The 20,649-nt window shown below is 36.4% G+C and overlaps 1 protein-coding gene across 5 annotated transcripts in view; it reads right to left on the bottom strand.

Annotated features, from left to right (window-relative positions):
• The window catches only part of HEATR5B (HEAT repeat containing 5B), a 107,843-nt gene extending 87,362 nt beyond the window's left edge, over positions 1-20,481 (bottom strand). For 2 of the 5 annotated variants that reach the window (XR_009210122.1, XM_058429057.1), the window contains exons 1-11: positions 18,897-20,480; positions 17,365-17,614; positions 14,451-14,606; positions 13,415-13,665; positions 10,615-10,726; positions 9,257-9,409; positions 7,588-7,687; positions 7,150-7,259; positions 6,049-6,212; positions 5,165-5,340; positions 2,198-2,303 (exon numbers count right to left, since the gene is read on the bottom strand). Coding sequence is in view for 4 of the 5 variants with exons in the window: in XM_058429057.1 (XP_058285040.1) it covers positions 2,198-2,303; positions 5,165-5,340; positions 6,049-6,212; positions 7,150-7,259; positions 7,588-7,687; positions 9,257-9,409; positions 10,615-10,726; positions 13,415-13,665; positions 14,451-14,606; positions 17,365-17,614; positions 18,897-19,052 (1,734 nt within the window). In the remaining variant the exon portion in view is untranslated. Of the gene's footprint in view, positions 1-2,197; positions 2,304-5,164; positions 5,341-6,048; positions 6,213-7,149; positions 7,260-7,587; positions 7,688-9,256; positions 9,410-10,614; positions 10,727-13,414; positions 13,666-14,450; positions 14,607-17,364; positions 17,615-18,896 lie in introns of all 5 variants that reach the window. The other 3 variants (XM_032178383.3, XM_032178382.3, XM_032178381.3) reach the window with 3 other exon arrangements.
• Between the last annotated feature and the right edge of the window lie 168 nt (positions 20,482-20,649).

The raw sequence follows: 20,649 nt of genomic DNA, 5'->3' as shown, positions 1-20,649 counted from the left end.
GTAAAAATAATTAGTAACTGAATGTTGAAGTAGTTTGTTCATCATATTAAATGTCACTCTCTTTGTTCTAGCTGTACTTACCATCCTGGAACTTTATTTATTTGAGACCAAAAATTTATTTCACATTGCGTGGGGAAAATGTTAACTACAACAGAGGCATTAGCATATCTATGAAGAAAAGTGTAATCTGTACAGCAATATTACAGTTGGTTCACTATTCTCCCAACCACTGAAGGAGACCATGACCACCCCATTCCTTTTTTAAAAAACTCACAGGTGCAAATTAGTTGATGGTCTCTTCATAGAGTATATACTAATGGTTATATAAATGGTCCAAACCTGTATTTCTTCTTCCTTTTTTTCTCTCTTTTTTTTTTTTTTCTGAGACAGAGTCTTGCTGTCTCCCCCAGGCTGGAGTGCAATGGCATGATCTCGGCTCATTACAACCTCTGCCTCCCAGGTTCAAGTGATTCTCCTGCCTCAGCCTCCCTAGTAGCTGGGATTACAGGTGCCTGACACCATGCCCGGCTAATTTTTGCATTTGTGGTAGAGATGGAGTTTCATCATGTTGGCCAGGCTGGTCTCAAACTCCTGACCTCAGGTGATCCCCCCGCCTCGGCCACCCAAAGTGCTGGGATTACAGGCATAAGCCACCACGCCTGGCCCCAAACCTTTATTTCTATAATCAATGCCTATATATATCCTGTTTCCCTGATGTTTACAAAATATGACTTAAGGTTTTGTAAACATCAGAGAAAAGGGATGTAGGCATTGATTAATGAGCATGTCTTAAGCATGACTTAAGACATGTTCATGCAAACACATATTTACTACCATACCATTTTATTTTAAAACAATACTTTAAGCTTAGCACTGAATAATATAAAAAGTATTCAAACACGTTATGATAGAGTGCCTAGTACGATGCATGAACCCTGTGAGATAGGCAAAATATTTGTAACAGTGGTCCCCTCTTTTCCACAGGGCACTCATTCCAAGGCCCACCTTGGATGTCTGAACCATGGGATTAGGAACCCGATTGTTGTCAATGGGAACTTGTTTCTGCTCACGTCTTCTACTCACAAACTTAACGCCTTTTCAATTTTAACTAGGCACTTATCACACACCGTGGCCATAATTTTTGTAATTTGCGACGGGACAGCAAAACTAACACAAATTCCTCTTTCCTTCTTCACAATTTCAGACAGAAGATTTGTTCTTCCTATAGATCTCAGCAACTTTAGCATATGATGTTATTTCTTTCCTTCTTAAGTTGAGAACTTTCTCTTCTTTACTTAAAGGAAGCACTTTACAGCTTCCCTTTGGCATATCCAAATTGCCAGAATCACTACTTTTGCACTTTGGAGCCAGTATGAAGTAAAATAAGGGTTATCTGAACATAGGTGCTGCCACACCACAGCAGCCCATCTGATAACTGAGACAGATGGTGACCAAGTGACTAACAGACAGGTAGGGTAGAAAGTGTGGAATCACTGGACAAAGAGATGATTCTCGTCCTAGGCAGGACAGGGCAAAATGGAACAGGACAGTGCAAGATTTTATCATGCTACTCAGAGTGGTGCACAATTGAAAACTTATAAATTATTTCGGGAAATTTCCATTTAATATTTTCAAACCACAGTTGACCATTGGTAATTGAAACTGCAGAAAGCAAAACTGCGGATAAGGAAGGGACTACTGTATTCTACTTCATACCTGTAGAAACTACAACTCAAAAAAAGTTAAAAAAGTTTAAAGAAATTACTCTGGACACAAACCTAGAGTAGCTTAAAGAGAACACAATCTCTAAATGCAACATTTTTTCAACTATGTAACACTGCCTCACATGATTTGTGGCCTAAACCACAGAACAAGCTTCAGCTCTATTTAGTTAACCCTCAGTAGAATATCAGATTTCATTCGTCAAACATCTTTGAAAATTCTGAAAGAATTTATCGGCACTTGTAAAATCTGAAGTTCAAATTGAAACATAACCTTTAACAACACTAAAATATAAAACATTTATTTAACTACACTGAGTCTAACATAAAGTTTCAAGTAATTTAACTAAGCTAACATAAAGGCATAGTTACCAAGTGATATACATATAAACATTATAATAATCTTGCTATGTCTGGCTTATTAAATGCATTAATTAAAAGCTTATTTCAGAATAGTATGTATTAAAAGTAAATACCTTTAGTGCACTGAGAACAGCAGTAAATATATTAAGCTGCACAGCCTGCTGGCGGACACCTTTAGCTTGTTTAACACATTCGGCAAAGTGATCCAACATTTGTAATCTATAACAATAAGAAAAAAATCACATTGTGACAAATTTTTTTCCAATATGGCTCAAAAACAGTTAAGAAGAGTACAAGTTAATTGTTTAGCAAATAATTCCCCATGCTATCTCTTTTCTATTTCATTCCCACAGCTAGTCCAAACCAGATCTCCTTCTCCCAAATTATTATATGGACATGAGGTTATTAAATGGAAGAAGAAAAGAATTTCAATCAACAAAATAAGGTCATAATTGCAGTGGTCTTCAACATTAACAGCACTGTCCAACAAAGCGCCTGGCATCTAGTAGATGCTCAAGGTTTCTTGTACAGATAACAATCATTAATTATGTATCTCTGTGGAAGATTTTTAAGTTAGAAAATTTTAAATGTAGTATAATTCTTTCTCCTTTTTTAAAAATATTCTTAGAATAGTACCTCATGTCCTAGCCTCAGAAGCTTTTGGGAAAGTTCAAAAAAGATTTAGCTTTGGCTAATTTTTTTAAATGTAAAAAACCAGAAGTGAATTTTTATATTAATAAAAAAGAAACAGTTTATAAAAAAAAAAAAAATCCATGGCCATCTTAGATGATTTTTCTCTTTTTTTTTTTTTGAGATGGAGTTTCGCTCTTGTTGCCCAGGCTGGAGTGCAATAGCATGATCTCCGCTCACCACAATCTCCACCTCCCGGGTTCAAGTGATTCTCCTGCCTCAGCCTCCCGAGTAGCATGTGCCACCACGCCTGGCTAATTTTGTATTTTTAGTAGAGACCGGGTTTCTCCATGTTGGTCAGGCTGGTCTCGAACTCCCGACCTCAGGTGATCCGCCCACCTTGGCCTCCCAAAGTGCTGGGATTACAGGTGTGAGCCATTGTGCTCAGCATTTTTTTTTTTTTTTTTTTTTTTTTGAGACTGAGTTTCGCTCTCATTGCCCAGGCTGGAGCGCAATGGTGCAATCTCACCTCCGTGCAATCTCTGCCTCCTGGGTTCAAATGATTCTCCTGCCTCAGCCTCCCGAGTAGCTGGAACTACAGGTGTTCGCCACTGCACCCAGCTAATTTTGTATTTTTAGTAGAGAAGGATTTGACCATGTTGGCCAGGCTGGTCTCATACTCCTGACCTCAGGTGATCTAGCCACCTTTGCCTCCCAAAGTGCTGGGATTACAGGTGTGAGCCACAACGCCCGGCCCATTTCAGAAGATTTTGATAGAAAGAGAGTGAGAGAGCATTCTTCTAAAAAGAAGTGATGTGAAACAAAGGAATCCAAGGAAGTTGGATTTAGTACTAAGACAATTATGACCTCAAGTTGGTAATAAAATCTCCCTGAGGTCGCTGTAAGGATTTAAAGCTCAATTTACACTAGTCTACAGGTCTCAGGTCTCAGGTCAAAGCATTCTTCAAAACTCATACGAAGATACAGATTCAGATGTACGTGTATACATGCACATTTTGATGTACTTTAAAAAACTTTTAAAAGTAAGTACCTTTCGTGCACTAAGAACAGCAGTAAATATATTAAGTTGCACAGCCAGCTGTTTAAAAACCAAAGTAGGATCACTTCTTGCTTTTTATCTTTTTAATTTAACATTGTATCATGAGCATCTTCTATCAAAACACTGTCTTTACAAAAATGGACTTTCTATTATTTATTCACTTATCCTCCTACTGTTGGATATTTATGTTATTTATTATATGTTTATATTTTTAATAGAATTTATTTATACTTCATCTTATTCTATAAAAGTGATCATATAGAATTAAGATAATCCTGGATTTCAGTTATAGCTTTCATAACTAGTTGTATAACCTTGGGTAAACCAAACTCTTAGACATGGATTTCCTTAAGATTTAAAACCAAAATGTTGAAATAGATGCTTTATAAGATTCTTCTACCTTTAACATCATTTAACATTTATGTGGCAACCGAATGTTCTTAAAGATATTTGAGTAAAGTTTCATATTTAAACTTTTTTCTCCTCAAATTAAAAAGCAATTAATCAAGTAACCTACATATTTAAAGATATCTTTTTTCTCCTCAAATTAAAAAGCAATTAATCAAGCAATCTACATATTAAAGACATTTTTTATTTTGTAATTTTTGTAGAGATGAGTGTCTCACTATGTTTCCCAGGCTGGTCTCAAACTCCTGGCCTCAAGCAATTCTCTTGCCTTAGCCTCCCAAAGTGCTGGGATTGCAGACGTAAGCCACCACACCAGACCCAACAATATTTTTAAGGCATTTGAATTTTGTAAAGCTTTTAAGTTATCTGTGATGGTCTTGTATTAATTCATTTCTGTTTTCCTTTTGGGAAAATCACAATATACAAACTGCCTACTAAAGCTAGGAACAGTGTCTGTGGATATAGAATATACCAAACCAAAATGCTTCTATTACAAAAAGAACCAATTATGTTAGTTTCCAAGTTCTAGACTTGAACCATCTCACAAACGTTATTAGGGAGTGGAATTTTCATCCATTTACTTCTTCAACATCAAAGTCAACAGCTTTAGCAAACTGACGTCCTTAATTAAAGATATAGTCAAAACCTATGTATGAACTATCAAACAAACTATTATAATGCATTTTTTTGCCAACAGTTGTCATTCTAGCATATATAATGAAAATTTTGTTATAAAATACAGTCCACAATACAACGGATATCAGATGCTAGTACACAGGGTCAAATCTTACATAAAGTCTCAAATTATGTGCAATTTGCATGCAATTTTTTTTATCATGTGTGCGTCACATTAGTAAATCTGTAAGAGTACTGTTGAAGTATTATAATAACTCACTTTATTGCAGAGTTAACTGGGATGAGAAAATCTACTCTTTGTTTAATATATATTTAACAAAAATTACCTGATTGACTTTATACTAACCGGTGTTTATAAGAAACATGAGGAAACACTACACCAAAAAGGGCCACAGAAGCATCAATGACTGAGACTCCAAGAGGGAGGGGACCAGGTACTGCTTCTCCAGCAGGTATCCGTAAATAAATAGAGGATGGATCATGCTCCAGAGCCCCACTTCCAGAGGCACTGTTTGGCTGGAGCTGCAAAAGAGTGAAATAAAAATTATTCAAAATCTACTTTAGGAAATCTACTTATTAAACATTGGGAATGAGGATTACAGCAGAGGAGAAAGGAGAAAAGGCAACAAAAAAAGAATGATTGGATCCGAACATTTGAAAACAGACCAAAATGTAATGTGGTCATTAAAAAATCATCAGTAACACCTTGTACAAATTTTAAGAAAAGCTTTATTCATTCGAAAACATGTTTACACCACCCACCTTATCGTGTGAACAATATACACAAGATCTTAATCCCACAAACAATTATTTTAAATGGGGCTTTAATCACTCTTTCTAAAAAGTACATAAGAAATAATGTATTCAGTGGGCAAAAGTTCTAAATCTTCAACCTACTAACTCATTCCTCTCCAACCTGTCACAAAACAAAACAAACTAAAACAAAACAAAATACCAATAACCAAAAAGCCAGTTAAAACTGATCTTTATCACAGCCACCACAAGGTATCTAAATACACAGAATATTAAATAAAGACAATTTGCCAAATTCTCACTCTTCCTGTTTAACTTTTTTCACTATCTACCACCCGGATGCCATCTTTAAGTGTCTAAGAACACTAAATAGGGATTAAACTTTTCTATACACTATTTTCTTTTTAAGTGACAATGTGTAATAGGACCATTGTTTCAGATTAAGTTAGTATTTCATTTCCCTCTATGGTTTATTACCTGGTCTTCAATTGATTTATGATCAGTTTCCTGAAGCCAAGAACCAAGAAGAACACTATCATCATAATGGCAGAGGGATCTGAGGAGGGAAGTAGTTGTGTTGGCTGAGTTGTCAGTCAAAGTGAATTCCGCTACCAGTTCTCTAAGAAGTGCGTTAAAAGATCCTAAAAAACAGAACTTCAGATCAGATTAAAAAGAATAATTTTTGTGAAAATTATAATCATTGCCCACAAAGAGCTGCAACATGTTCAACAGGAATAAAATAATTAAGTCTCTGTTCTCTTCTTTAAAAAAATCTATATTTAAATGCTGGTTTTAATATACAATAATGGTACTTCCTTTCATATATTGTATTGTGTCTTTTAGCCCAAATTATTTAAAATAACCAAAAAACTCAAATAGAGGAAAGAGAGGCGGGTGCCATAGCATGCTTATAGTCCCAGCTACTCAGCAGGCTGAGGCAGGAGGATTGCTTGAGCCCAAGAGATTGAGACAAACCTCTGAAACACAGCAAAACCCTGTCTCAAACACACACACAAACAAAGATACTTTATTTTAAATATATTAAATGTGATATGATTATCACAGCACACCAAAATTCTTGGGCATGATTACACTGGAAAGAAATCAATGGTTTATTTTACTATTAATATTTTACATAATATTTGATTTCTCCCTCCAGATCGTTGAATTATTGGCTACATTACAATATATAGGAAGCATTTCAGTGTATTAATTAAAAGTGCACACTTTGAAGATAAGCCAGCTAGATTTGAATCCAAGCTCTGCCACTTAACTAGCTCTAAGTCTTGGGTAAGTTAAGTTTCTTTAAGTCTCTCAATCTGAGATTCTTCATCTATAAAATAGGGCTAAAGGCCTCATAAGTTGCAACAGAGTCAAAGAAGCTAATACAAAAGGCCAAAAACGAGACCCAGAACACAGTAAGTAGTCAACAAGTGTCAGCTACTCTACATGAAGAAAAATAAAATGGTAGCCTTCCTTTGCACAGTAAGTCAGTGGGAGAGCCTTGCTCAGACTCTATAATACGGTGAAGAACTGTAAAGAAAAATTTTTATCAGACACCACAAATTTTTAATTTACCTTCATAAGTTTTTGGAGGTAACAAAGCCAAGATATCATAAAGTCTTAAACGGACCATTGCAGCACTAGCTTTCAGATGAGCTCCATGGGCTTTCATTACAGATGGAATGCTAAAATATCAAAAACATAGTTGGTAATGGCTTACCAGAATAAGTATTACTTATAAATTTCTTTTAGCAATGTATCAGTGTACTGCCGAAGTACATTGATAAGTATACACTTTCATTTTAGTTTATGTTGTGATCTTCACTGTAACAGAAACACTTTAAGATACAACTGTATTTCAATCCACACCATCACTGTAATTTTTAAAGTTATATTACAAAAATAAAGTTTTATGTTTCCTAGATGATTCTAGAAGAAAGCACAAAATATGGCTGAGAAGTATATTATTAATATATAAACTAGGATGTGAACTTGTCTTAATTGCTTACTTACTGTGACATCATAGTCATGGCACATTCAATAGGGGTCATCAATTTTCGAATCACATCTTCAGTTAGTAGCTCAGGACAATGTGCAACAAAGCTCCTCATGGCTAGATTACATGTTTAAAAGGACAGATTTGGAGTAGCTTTTGTGAACATGAATTAATTTACAAAATTGTATAAATATAAAGGCAGTTGTAATACTTAATTATTATAACATATAAGGTTCTGAAATCATGTCAAACCAAAAGAAAAACTTGCAACAACTACAAAGAAAAATCGTGGAAAAGGCTAGAAAAAAGGTGGATAGAAAAATGGAGGAAGAGAAGGTACTGGTTAGAAAGATTTCTGTGGGTGGAAATTCAGAGGACTATGATCCCATAGGAATTCAGATGACTACAAAGAAAGAAATTTTAAGGCATTGTTTATAAACATATACATTTATGTTTATAAACAATGCCTTAAAATTTACATGAATTTTTTACATATATTACATATATTTTTGCAACTTTCACAGATATATATGTGTATATATGTGTATGTATATGTGTGTGTGTGTGTGTTTGTATTTTTTTTTTATTTTTATTTTTTTGAGACAGAGTCTCGCTCTGTCAACCAGGCTGGAGTGCAGTGGCGGGATCTCGGCTCACTGCAACGTCCACGTCCCAGATTCAAGCAATTCTCCTGTCTCAGTCTCCTGAGTAGCTGGGACCACAGGCAAGCGCCAGGACGCCTGGCTAATTTTTGTATCTTTAGTAGAGACAGGGTTTCACCATATTGGTCAGGCTGGTCTAGAGCTCCTGAGAGTGATCCACCCACTTTGGCCCCCCAAAGTGCTGGGATTACAGGCATGAGCCACAGCACCCAGCCACTACATATATTTTTGCATTTTGAATTTTTACATATATTTGTGTAAATATATATGTATATAAACAAAAATGGTCCAGTGAGAAAAAAAATTTTTATTGGCCCCTTAGCAATAGAGCCAAGACTAAAACACCTCCTAGATGTGTGAGAGTAAAGGTGCCCTCTTGCCTGGCTGCCCTTGTGGTTAAACATGTGTCTCTCTCTCAGTTTGGAAAAAGAAGTAGTTTTCACCCTGAGATAAACCAAAAAAAAAAATGGGACATCCAATGTCATTCTAGTTCTCAAATGAAACAAAACCTGAGCGTTTCCTGTAAGCTGTTAACTCCCAGACAAAAACAACTGTATCCGTTATTTTTGTAATGTTGATATCTGAAAAATATATGAAGGTTGGGAGATTTGATAAGGATGTGAAAAAACAGCTGTTTCTCTATTATGAAAAGACTAACTGCAAATGCAATAACTTTGGTAATCCTGAGTTTCTTTTTCTTTAAATAGCTGTTGGGGAATTTTTTTTTTTACATGGTGACTCAGTGCTTCTTTGACAGGTAAGATAGCAACAAGTGGGAATAAGAGGCCTGGGTTCTAGTTCCTGTCTAACTACCAGGTCTAAACACTTTTTCAGAGTCTGGGTTTCATTTTTATTACAAAATTAGCAAACCGAAGTGGATCATTTATAAAGTTTCTATTTAAAAGCCTATGAATTTATCATTACCTAGTAAAATAAAAAACTATAAAGTAGTGATTTTTCTTTTACTGTACGAATATTTTAGTAATATCATAATATTGTGAAGCACAATCCTTTCAGTTCTTACCACATAGAGCTCCAGCACGACCTTCCAAAGTTACCTGCCAGGTAAAAGAATCGCCTCGGGCCTTCTCAGCTTCCAATTCCTTTAAGGAACGTGGGAAAACATTTCGCCACAATAACAACATCTTGGGCAGATGGTAACGAACGACAGATGGTCCTAGCCAAGAAAATGAGAATACAAAACCACGTATATGTAACATACCTTACAAACAAGTGTCAAGGAAAATGAGCCCAACACAAACTTTATGTAATTTTAGAGATGAAAATAGAGTAAAATACTGATGTTTCACAATATCTGTTATTTCACTCTATTTTTATCTCTAAAATTACATTATTTTCAACCTTTATTCACTGATTAAAATATAGATCAAAGCATAATAAAATTCACCTTAAACTGTCAATATTTTTAGAATCCAAACATAAAATACACAAAAAGCAATTTTTAAAGGATGACCCAACTGTATGGAGAATGGTAGATTGTATATTATCAATAAAATATATCTGAGACACATTCTATGAGGTCTTTTTCATATACATATGTATATAAACAGATATACCCACTCCCACACACATACAGATACATATTCCTCAGTTTTGGGGGCAATTTATGTGGTTAATTTAGTTTCATGGAGAAGCAATATATTCAGACCTAGGAATCTATATTCACATTGCTAAAAAATTCATTTAACATACCACTTAACATACTTAACATAAACTTCTGGAAATGAGTTGCAACTTTTTGTTTTCTTCAGAAAAGAAAAGTAGGTCAAAGTATAATTTCCAATAGATAGATGCTTAGATCTGTATCATAACTTTGCAGTACACATATGCACACACTTTTTACAGCAGCAGCTAAACATATGAAATAAAATGTGAACATACCCCATCACAATAATAGGTATTTTTGTACTATGTACAATGTTAAATTTTGCCTACACTGCAGATTTGTCACACTACTTAAGAGTGAAACACATTAAGGGTTACCCCAGAAGAGCAGCACTAACAATACCAATTAAATGTGACTTTACCACTCTACTAAAATCACACTGCTGGTTTTCACTTAGGGGATGGAATTTTCCCTCATATTTTCATCTCTTTTAAACACTAAACTCATCAGGTAGACAAAGGTTATTCTGATGGTAAAGGTGAAACTTTGCTAACAACTTTCTCATTAAATGTACTTAAGCAATAATTACCAAAAAGAGAAATCTACTAGCAAATGATGAGGAAAACATCTTCACACCATTTTTACAACTTCAATGAAAATCTAGAATGTGAAGCTCAACATTTTTAAATTAAATTTGCTTTACAGGCTACTGACGGTTATAGCGTGACAAAAATCCTACTCAAATATAATTATACCTAAAGTCATAAGTGCTCCAAGTAAAAGCCAGCCAGCTTGGGTGCGCTGTAAAGATAGCCTGCTATTTTGGGCAGCAGTTCGTAAAAGATCTTCAGCAATACTAACTACCATCTGCAAGAAAAGTTTAGAATTGGATTTTAATTCAAACAAGTTAAATTAAATAAGGAAACAGATAACTAGCAAACTTTACTTAAAAGAAGTTGTTGGCCGGATGCGGTGGCTCACACCTGTAATCCTAGCACTTTGGGAGGATGAGGTGGGCAGATTGCCTGAGCTCAGGAGTTCAAAACCAGCCTGGGCAACACGGTGAAACCCTGTCTCTACTAAAAAATACAAAAAAATTAGCCAGGCATGGTGGCGGGCACCTATAGTCCCAGCTCTTTGGGAGGCTGAGGCAGGAGAATTGCTTGAACTGGGGAGGTGGAGGTTGCAGTGAGCAGAGATCACACTACTGAACTCCAGCCTGGGTGACAGAGCAAGACTCAGTCTCCAAAAAAAAAAAAAAGAAGAAGTTGTCCTTTCGTGTTATTAGCATGTTTTGAAAGAGGCAACATCAAGACCTGGTCAGTCTTGATTGCACTGATGACTCTGAAGAGACCCAGAACAGCATAGTAGTTAAGGACAAGCTCTAGGGCCAAATGCCATCTCTGCCATTTACTCGCATTCTCATCTAGGACAGCTTAGTTCCATCACTAGTAAAACAGAAGTAATAGGAATGCCTATCTCAGCCTTGCAAGGATAAAGTAAGTTAATATAGCATCTATGCTACTACTTTGTCATTTCATCATGCAACAAATCTGTCTTCTAAGACTGTAAGCTCCAAAAGATTAGCTTATTTGTTTGTTTTTTAGAGACAGGGTCTCACTCTGTCACCCAGGCTGGGGTGCAGTGGCACAATCATAGCTTGTAACCTGGAATTCCTGGGCTCAAGGGATCCTCCTACCTCAGCCTCCTGAGTCGGGAGGACTACAACTATGCCAACATACTCGGCTAATTTTAAAAATTTCATTTTTTATTTTTTGTGTGACAGGGTCTCGCTATGTTTCCCAGGTTGGTCTCAAACTTCTGACCTAAAGTGATCCTCCAGCCTCGGCCTCCCTAGGCATTGGGATTACAGGTCTGAGCCACCATGCCCAGGCAAGGTTAGCTCAATGGTAGATGCATAATAGGAGTTCAACAAATCTTTGAATGTGGAATAACAGTGCCAATAATGACAGCATTTATTTAGTGGTCACACGGGCTAGCACTGTTCTCAGTACTTTGCTGTATTAACACCCACACAGAAGGGCTAGTATAGACTTAAATTTGGTACAGCTGAATAAGAGGGGAGATGAAACTCTAAGAGGTTAGCAGAGCAAAGGCTTCGAAGCTGAAAAAGGCCAGGGAAGGAAGCAAGATAACTAGTCTAAATAGAGCAACAGGAAATTAGAATGAACAGATGGAATGAAGTCAAATTATAAGATACCAGTTTACCAGACAAAGAAGATTATATTTTACTCTCTGAGTACTGGGTAGTCCCTAAGGGTCTCTGGGCAAATGTAAAATATGAAAGTGGTGGAAGGAAGATGGGAAGTGTGGGGAAGACGGAAAGTCTGAGGAAGATGAGAATGAGGAAGCAACTATACGACAAAGTGAGAGGGAAGTCTGGATTTCATCGGTAGCTATGCAATTCCTATGAATGGACGTGGGCTTAATGTCCCAGAAAAAAAATCAAAATTTAAAACTCTAGCCCCAATCTACCTATGTAAAGTTTCAAATAATATTTATATAAACACCTAAGATTACTGAGAAGAAAACCATGACAGTAGTATACAATAGAAAGAAAGGAGAAAAAAAAAGCTACTCATATTTTTTTTTATTTTATTTTTTGAGACAGAGTCTTTCTTTGTTACCCAGGCTGGAGTGCAGTGGTGCAATCTCAGCTCCCTGCACCCTCCACCTCCTGGGTTCAAGTGATTCTCCTGCCTCAGCCTCCCAAGTAGCTGGGATTACAGGCATGGGCCACAATGCCCGGCTAATTTTTCTGTATTTTTAGTAGAGACAAGGTTTCACCATGTCAACCAGGCTGGTGTCAAACTCCTGATCTCAAATGATCCACCTGCCTTGGCCTCTCAAAGTGCTGGGATTGTAGGCATAAGCCACCATGCCTGGCCATGATTTATTAAAACCACTCAATTTTTACTAAACATTATCAAAATGCTAAATATTACAATAGCATATTCTCCTGACATCTTTGAATATATAGCAATGTGAACTTTTATTTCTAAAAGCTGAAAGAAAAGCTCTGACTTTCAAATAATTACTATATTATAATAATTACTATATTATAATTACTATAAGGTTGGGTTTTTTTTTTTTGAGACAGGGTAGGTCTTGGTCTGTCACCTAGGCTGGAGGACAGTGGCATATTCATAGCTCACTGTAACCTCAAACTCCTGGGCTCAAGTGATCCTTCCAACCCATCCTCCCCAGTAGCTAGGACCACGAAGCTTGGCTAACTTCTTTTATTTTTTGTAATGATGGGGTCTCACTATGTTGCCTAGGCTGTTTTTTTTCTCTTTCCCTCTAAAATAAATTATAACATGTTAGTACACTTAGACAAAATCTATTATCCTTACATCAGAATTAAATATCAAATTATAATTAGGGTCTGTTAACCCCATAGTAAGAACACTATGTTTTATGTTAACATAGTACGACTGTTATTTGACCATCCCGTTCAACATTAAACACAGCAGTGTTCCTATAAAGACCAAAGCCCACGTGACAGCATTCCCAAGTCTAGGATCTCCGTGATACTTTGCCTTTGGCATGAGGAATGCCCAAAGGACACTGATGTACTCCACCTAACAAAGCAGCCATTGCAAAACTATATCCACTGACAGCTTCTGGTGAGGTCTTCAAGTTGTTGAGCCGTTCTGCACACCTGTCTAGAAATGGTGTCAGCTGGAAAGGTAATGCCACAGCCACACAGCGCAAACACCATGCAGCAGCAAGTCGGGCAGCCATGCTTGGATGAAGAAGCACTGAAGTCACAATCTCCAAAAGCCCTAAAAAAGAAATACTCAAAATATTACTCTTTAATGAAGTCAAATGATTTCAGAAACTCAAAGACTATCTAAAAAACAATAACTGAAATGACAATCACCAAGATTTCACACATATAGATCCACAACTTTGCCTAAAACTACATACAGTAGAGTACTTCAAAGGAACATTTTCTATGAAGAACATAGTACAATTATATTCAATGTTGATGTAAAATTTAATAGAAGTCTTCAACAAATTTTAGTCAATTTTTTATAAAAAAACTACCACAATAGCTTTTGATTTCTGTTCCAAAACTTTAACCATTTAATTCAATATTCTTTACAAGGAATCTTTTTTTTTTTTTTTTTTTTTGTTTTTTTTGTTTTTTGAGACTCACTTTGCCCCCCAGGCTGGAGTGCAGTGGCATGATCTTGGCTCACTGCAACCTATGCCTCCTGGGCTCAAGCAATTCTCCTGCCTCAGCCTCCCAAGTAGATTACAGGCACGTGTCACCACACCTGGCTAATTTCTGTACTTTCAGTAGAGACAGACTTTCACCATGATGACCAGGATGGTCTCGAACTCCCGACCTCAAGTGATCTGCCCACCAGGGCCTCCCAAAGTGCTAGGATTACAGGCATGAGCCACCGTGCCCAGCCAATCACAACGAATATTAATTTAAGTAAAACCTGATGATCTGAAGTGCTAATGATGATGATAAGCAACTAATCGGGAATTAAATATCAATCACACTTACGACTGAAAAAAGTGAAAAAACATGCTAGCAAGTAACTGAATGTCATACCTATAGACGCTTCTTGAATAAGAAGGGATGCGGTGGCATTCAAGCTCTGCACCAGGCTCCCACGTTCCTGGAGGGCACAGACCATCACATGCTGGTTTGCTGCAATGTCTGCTGCACCAGATTTGTTTTCTCCACTTGTGTCATTCACTACTGCCTCTGGAAACACAAAATCATGTCTTTGACATAGGAGAAATGAATTGTGGTATGATTTTTTTGGTCTACACAATTTATGATTTTAGCCATACCAGTTGATGTCTGAGTGTTAAAAACTATGCAGTTATTTCTCAGTGGAAAACTTGCAGAACTAAACACTGAAGTGACTTAAAAACATTGTTTAATGGCTTTATAATAATGCTAAAATACATACTGAGATATATCTTTGCTTCCAGGAATACAACCTAATTTTAGCAAGCAGCAGCAATCCAGTGTATAAAAGCACAGATACTGCAGAAACAAGACTTGGGTTCAAATCCTAATTCCACTAGTTATATTAGTTATGTGACATTGGGCAAGATATTCAACTTTTCTGTCCCAATTTCCGTATCTGTTAATGGGCTTACATGCCTATTTCAAACGGTACTGTGGTGATTAAAAAGTCAGTGCATATAAAGAATTTAACACAATGCTGCCCATAACACACATTCAATAAATGCTAGCAGCTATTATTACTTTATTACCATTGCTACTTTAAGTATTCCAGTATATTGGAGGTATCTGTTAAATTACTGACCAGAAAATGGATCTATAAGGAAAATGCCTTAAGTACCTCTTACTGGAATGTTTCTGTAAGTTCCCATTAATTAGCCTTGCTGCCTGCTACCCCAACCTTTTAGCTTCCACTAGAATTGAAATGTGTTTGACAAGAGACAACCAAAGATCCCTTGCCAAACTACTAACTGAGAATACATTCTGGCCCACAAATCCCCAACACGTATCATTATATTTAATTCTGCTTTCAGGATTTAAAAAAAAACTCAAATAACGAATTTATGACCTTAACATTAAGAACCTTTAAATGATAGTAAAACTTTCTTTTTTGCATTCATTATGAATTAATAGACTATAAAATACATAATACAGAATAGGATATAATAGATTAATAAATTGAGGACTATAATTAAATTTTTTTTGAGACAGAGTCTTGCTCTGTTGCCCAGGCTGGAGTGCAGTGGTGCCATCTCAGCTGACTACAACCTCTGCCTCCTGGGTTCAAGCAATCCTCCCAACTCAGCCTCCTGAGTAGCTGGGACTACAGGTGCACACCACCATGCCCGACTAATTTTTGTATTTTTTAGGAGAGACAGGGTTTTGCCATGTTGGGCAGGCTGTTTTCGAAGAACTCCTGGCCTCAAGTGATCCACCCATCTTGGCCTCCCAAAGTGCTGGGATTACAGGCATGAGCCACCATGTCTGGCCAAATAACTCTTTTGTTTTTAGGTATTTCTGGACTTGGAAATGCATATTTTGATTGCTAAACTTTAAGCTCCCTGAGGACAGGTGCTGTATGCATCTGGCTTGCTATTTTATTCCCACCATTTGGCGCAGTGTTTCTGGCACTAAACATTTCCTCAATGAATCAATGTGCAAATTATTCTTTAAGTTGTGAATCTAAGACAGATGATTATTTTAGCATATTTAAGGGACGATATCTCATTAACTTAAACACTCTTTAATTCACAATTCATAATTTTCAGTTAGCTCTATACATTTAAAATTAGTTTACTGGCTGGGCGTGGTGGCTCATACCTGTAATCCCAGCACTCTAGGAGGCAAGGCAGGTGGATCACTTGAGGTCAGGAGTTCGAGACCAGCCTGGCCAATGTGGTGAAACCCTGTTTCTACTAAAAATACAAAAATTAGCAGGGTGTGTGCTGGCACACGCCTATAATAACAGCTACTCAGGAGGGTGAGGCAGGAGAATAATTTGAACCCGGGAGGTGGAGGTTGTAGTGAGCCAAGGTCGCACCACTGCACTCCAGCCCGGAAAGCAGAGCTAGACTCTGTCTCAAATAAAATAATATAAAATAAAAAATAAAACTAGTTTACTAAGTAAGCCATTATAAACAACAAAAACTACAACTATTTATATGTTTTTTTACTAATTTTATAAAACATTTAATACATATATCTCTAAAAAATAAATTATTGATATTTATTCATTAAATCCTTATTTCAAAAGACCTCTATTAGTCAATATAATTTCCCTTATTAAAGTTGGTATAGTGAAATAGTGAATAATAGCGAAAAAACTAAACTTTTAGAATTTATATTTTGCCTTGCTTTTACTATTGCTTTTATATTTAGTTTATAACTGTACTAAAAGCTCCATGAAGGGAGAAATTTTATCTCATTCATTATTTAAACCCTGAATTACTGCTCTGCAAATCTAAGACACTCAATAACTATTTGTTAAATTGAAAAATTTATAAAATTGATACTTTTTAGAAAAGAATTTCTTGTAATTATGTATAACTGAGGTTTCACAGTACATCTTATAGTGGGCTAATAACCATCTGTAATTTTTCCTAAGTTTTCATATTAAGCCTACGAGGGGAGGAAAAGAAACAATAAAAATATATGTTTATAAAACAACAGGCTCTAAAAGCAGAAAGAGGACAATAGATTATTCCCTGAAGACAGCAACCAATGTGCTGCTGCATGCCAGAAAAGTTATAAAATCCGTATAGGTACTAGAAATAAAACAGAAAACACAATCTTACCAACATACCACCCAAATCTTTAAAAACTCTATTTCACTGTAATTATGTGATTTTAATATCAAATAAGAGTACTCAATAAAAATCACTATGAAAACACACAGAAAGATAATCAGTCCTATGGATATTTATTAAGAATAATAATAAAGAACTAAATGACTAAGGTAATCAACACACATAATGATATCGATTCTTACCTACGGCTTTCATTTGTTTTCCAATAGCTTGGCAGATTTCTTTGGCAGCTGCAATCTGCGCTTTTTCACCTAGCAAACTGCCCACAGTAGCTCTTAGGATAAAGGAAACACATCGTCTGGAGTACACAGCCTCCACATGTGTTTGTGTTGCCCGAGGATGGGAAACCAGATCAAGTACATGGGACAGGAATGTGGCAAAGCTGCGCTCCAACCACTGACCACCCAATGTTGTCACAAAAACAACATACGCCTGTAAATAGTGGAAGGTACGACTTCAGATACACTTACATAACCGAACAGAAATCAAAGATAAAGCAAGTACTAAAATAACTGATACCAGCATGCAGAATGAATTGTATTTGAGGCTAAAACAGAGAAAATTTAAACTCGAGGTCTTTTTACTACTTCTGGAATACGAATTATTAGTGAAGTATCTTTGACTAAAAAACAGTTCTTAAGATAACAACTTCATGAAGAACACAAAGGGACAGCAGTGAGAGGGAAGGGAGGCTGAATTTACCCCAGTGATCGGGAAGGTAACAGGTTACAGAAACAAGAAAACCTTAACATCCTAAATAAACACTGACTTAGAGCTATAAAACCCTTACGTACAACTTTTCCTGTGAGTTAAAAAATTGTTTACTTATATTTTATACTTGTTTCAGGATCAAGGTACAGTTATGATTTTGACTGAAATAATTATTTTGACTATGATCACCATTTCATCTTATTAGGTGTTAATTATTAGATCATTAACCATAACCTTATTCCATGTTATTCTGAAATTATAATTCCAAGTCAGATATAATCTTATAATTACATTGGTGATTAAACACTAATAGAAAATCCAATCAAAGCATTAACCAATATTTTCAGCTACAGGGTTGTTGGAGAACATTAAAATCTAAATGCTTAAGCTACCTGAATACCGCTTCAATGAAAACTGAGTTATTTTATATCTGATTTTCTGTTAAGCAAAATGTAGGCACTTTAAAGATATTTACACAAATATAATAGACATAGGCTTATTTATATATTATTAAATATCTACTGAATTTCCATATAAGCATGTAATTTGGAATCTGAATGTAATTCATTCATTTGGTAAAAGAAACATTTAGAAACCAGACAATATTAAAAATGTCTCTGTGAGCTGTTACTTCGTAACAGTTTTCCATGAAGTTCCACAAGTGATATCAACAAAATCTTTTTTTTTTTTTTTTTGAGATGGAGTCTTGCTCTGTCACCCAGGCTGGAGTGCAGTGGCGCAATCTTGGCTAACTGCAACCTCCACCTCCTTGGTTGAAGCGATTCTCCTGCCTCAGCCTCCTGAGAAGCTGGGACTACAGGCGTGCGCCACTGGCTAATTTTTTGATGTTTTTAGTAGAGATGGGGTTTCATCATGTTAGTCAGGCTGGTCTCAAACTCCTGACCTCAGGCAATCCGTCCACCTCGGCCTCCCAAAGTGCTGGGATTACAGGCATGAGCCACCGTGCCTGGACAAAATTCTTTTATACATATGTGTTACAAACCTGCGTAACTCCAACTCTCACTTCACGATTAACAGACCCTCCAACTTTTAACATTTCTCCACCGCTCTTTAGGAAACCTGACCCTCCACGCAGAAATCCTGTGGCCATGAGTTCTAAGACTTCATCAAATGTTGCTCGCTTCACATTCTGACACATTACTGTCAAGAAGAAAAATAAAAGTATAAGCAAATATATTTCTGAGGCACTTAGCTTAATAATTCAAGTAACTATTTTTAAGGATACTTCACTACAGTGGGGAAATGGTTTAGTTTCCTTATAATTTTGTTCTTAAAATTTTCAATGTACTTGTAAACCTGAATTCAATTCCAAAGGAAAAAATGCTCAGAAAATGGAAAGAGGTAGAAATAAAATTCAATAAATCGATGCAAAATAGTCTAATAATAATGATAATACTGTGTGTAACACAATAAGGACAAAGCCTACCCACAGCAGCTACTACTAACTGATCTCAGTTCTCATTCCCGCCTGAGGTGGACACAAAAAACTTTTCTCATCACAGTGCTTTCTATACCGTAGTTACCAGTAGATTAAAATGTTACTGGGAATGCAACTGAATCGGCATCCCTGGTACAGAGTTTCATATTTTAGGAAGTCCTTCCACATATAGTAGCAAATGCAATCCTCACAAAAATTCTGTAGAGAGGAGATACAAAGCTCATGGCTAAGAATGCAAGCTTTGGTATCTGGCTGCCTGGGATTTTAATTTCATTTCCAACACAAAACAGTTTTTAGAAAATTAGTTACAGAATCTCTCTAAGTCTCAATTTCCTCATCTATAAAACAGTAATAACAGTACATATAATTCACAGGGCTTTTATGAGGATTAAATTTTGTAATACACTTAATTCAGTGCCTGGCACAAAGTTAGCACTTTAAAACATTACATCATCATCATCATCATCATCTACTGAAATAATTATCATTAAAGATGAAGAAATCAAAGCTCAAAGAAGTGAAATAGGGTTTCACAGTTAATAAATACAAGAGACAGGACTTGAACCTAAAACATCTGGTTCTTTTTCTATGATACAGAGGTGGGGTAGAAGTGGGGACAAGACTGGGGCAGAGTTCACTCAGCATCTGCTCACAGGCACCCCTGAGATATCTCTATGGAACTGTGAAGCAAAGCAAGAGTAATTTGAAAACTCAATGCTGCCTCTGATTCTGTTTATAATGATAATCAAGAAAAATTAAAAATTAATACTGTGGTACAAATGGGGATCTACTCATCAGAGACTGAAAACAAACAGCAAATAAAGTGCCAGATTCCAGTACCTTATACATTATCCAGAATCATTTCATAAATCTTATGTGCTTATATGTCCAGCATAATTACTAGATATCCTGTACATTATCATCACAAAAAATGGGACTATATCAAGGAAAATGCCATTTGTGGTTTGTTTGTTTTTTTTTTTTTTTTTGAGATGCAGTCTTGCTCTGTCGCCCAGGCTGAGTACAGTGGCGCGATCTTGGCTCACTGCAACCTCTGCCGCCCGGGTTCATGGGATTCTCCTGCCTCCGCCTCCCGAGTAGCTGGGATTACAGGCGCGTGCCACCATGCCTGGCTAATTTTTGTATTTTTAGTAAAGATGGGGTTTCAGCATCTTGGTCAGGCTAGTCTTGAACTCCTGACCTCATGATCCACCCATCTCGGTCTCTCAAAAGTGCTGGAATTACAGGCGTGAGCCACTGCGCCCGGCCAGGTTCTTTGATTTTATGAAAAAGTAGA

The sequence above is a fragment of the Hylobates moloch genome, unplaced genomic scaffold (assembly GCF_009828535.3).
Source record: "Hylobates moloch isolate HMO894 unplaced genomic scaffold, HMol_V3 SCAFFOLD_15, whole genome shotgun sequence".
Taxonomy (NCBI): Eukaryota; Metazoa; Chordata; class Mammalia; order Primates; family Hylobatidae; genus Hylobates; species Hylobates moloch.
Note: the sequence above shows the minus strand (reverse complement) of the source record. Positions and strands in the feature narration are given on the sequence as shown.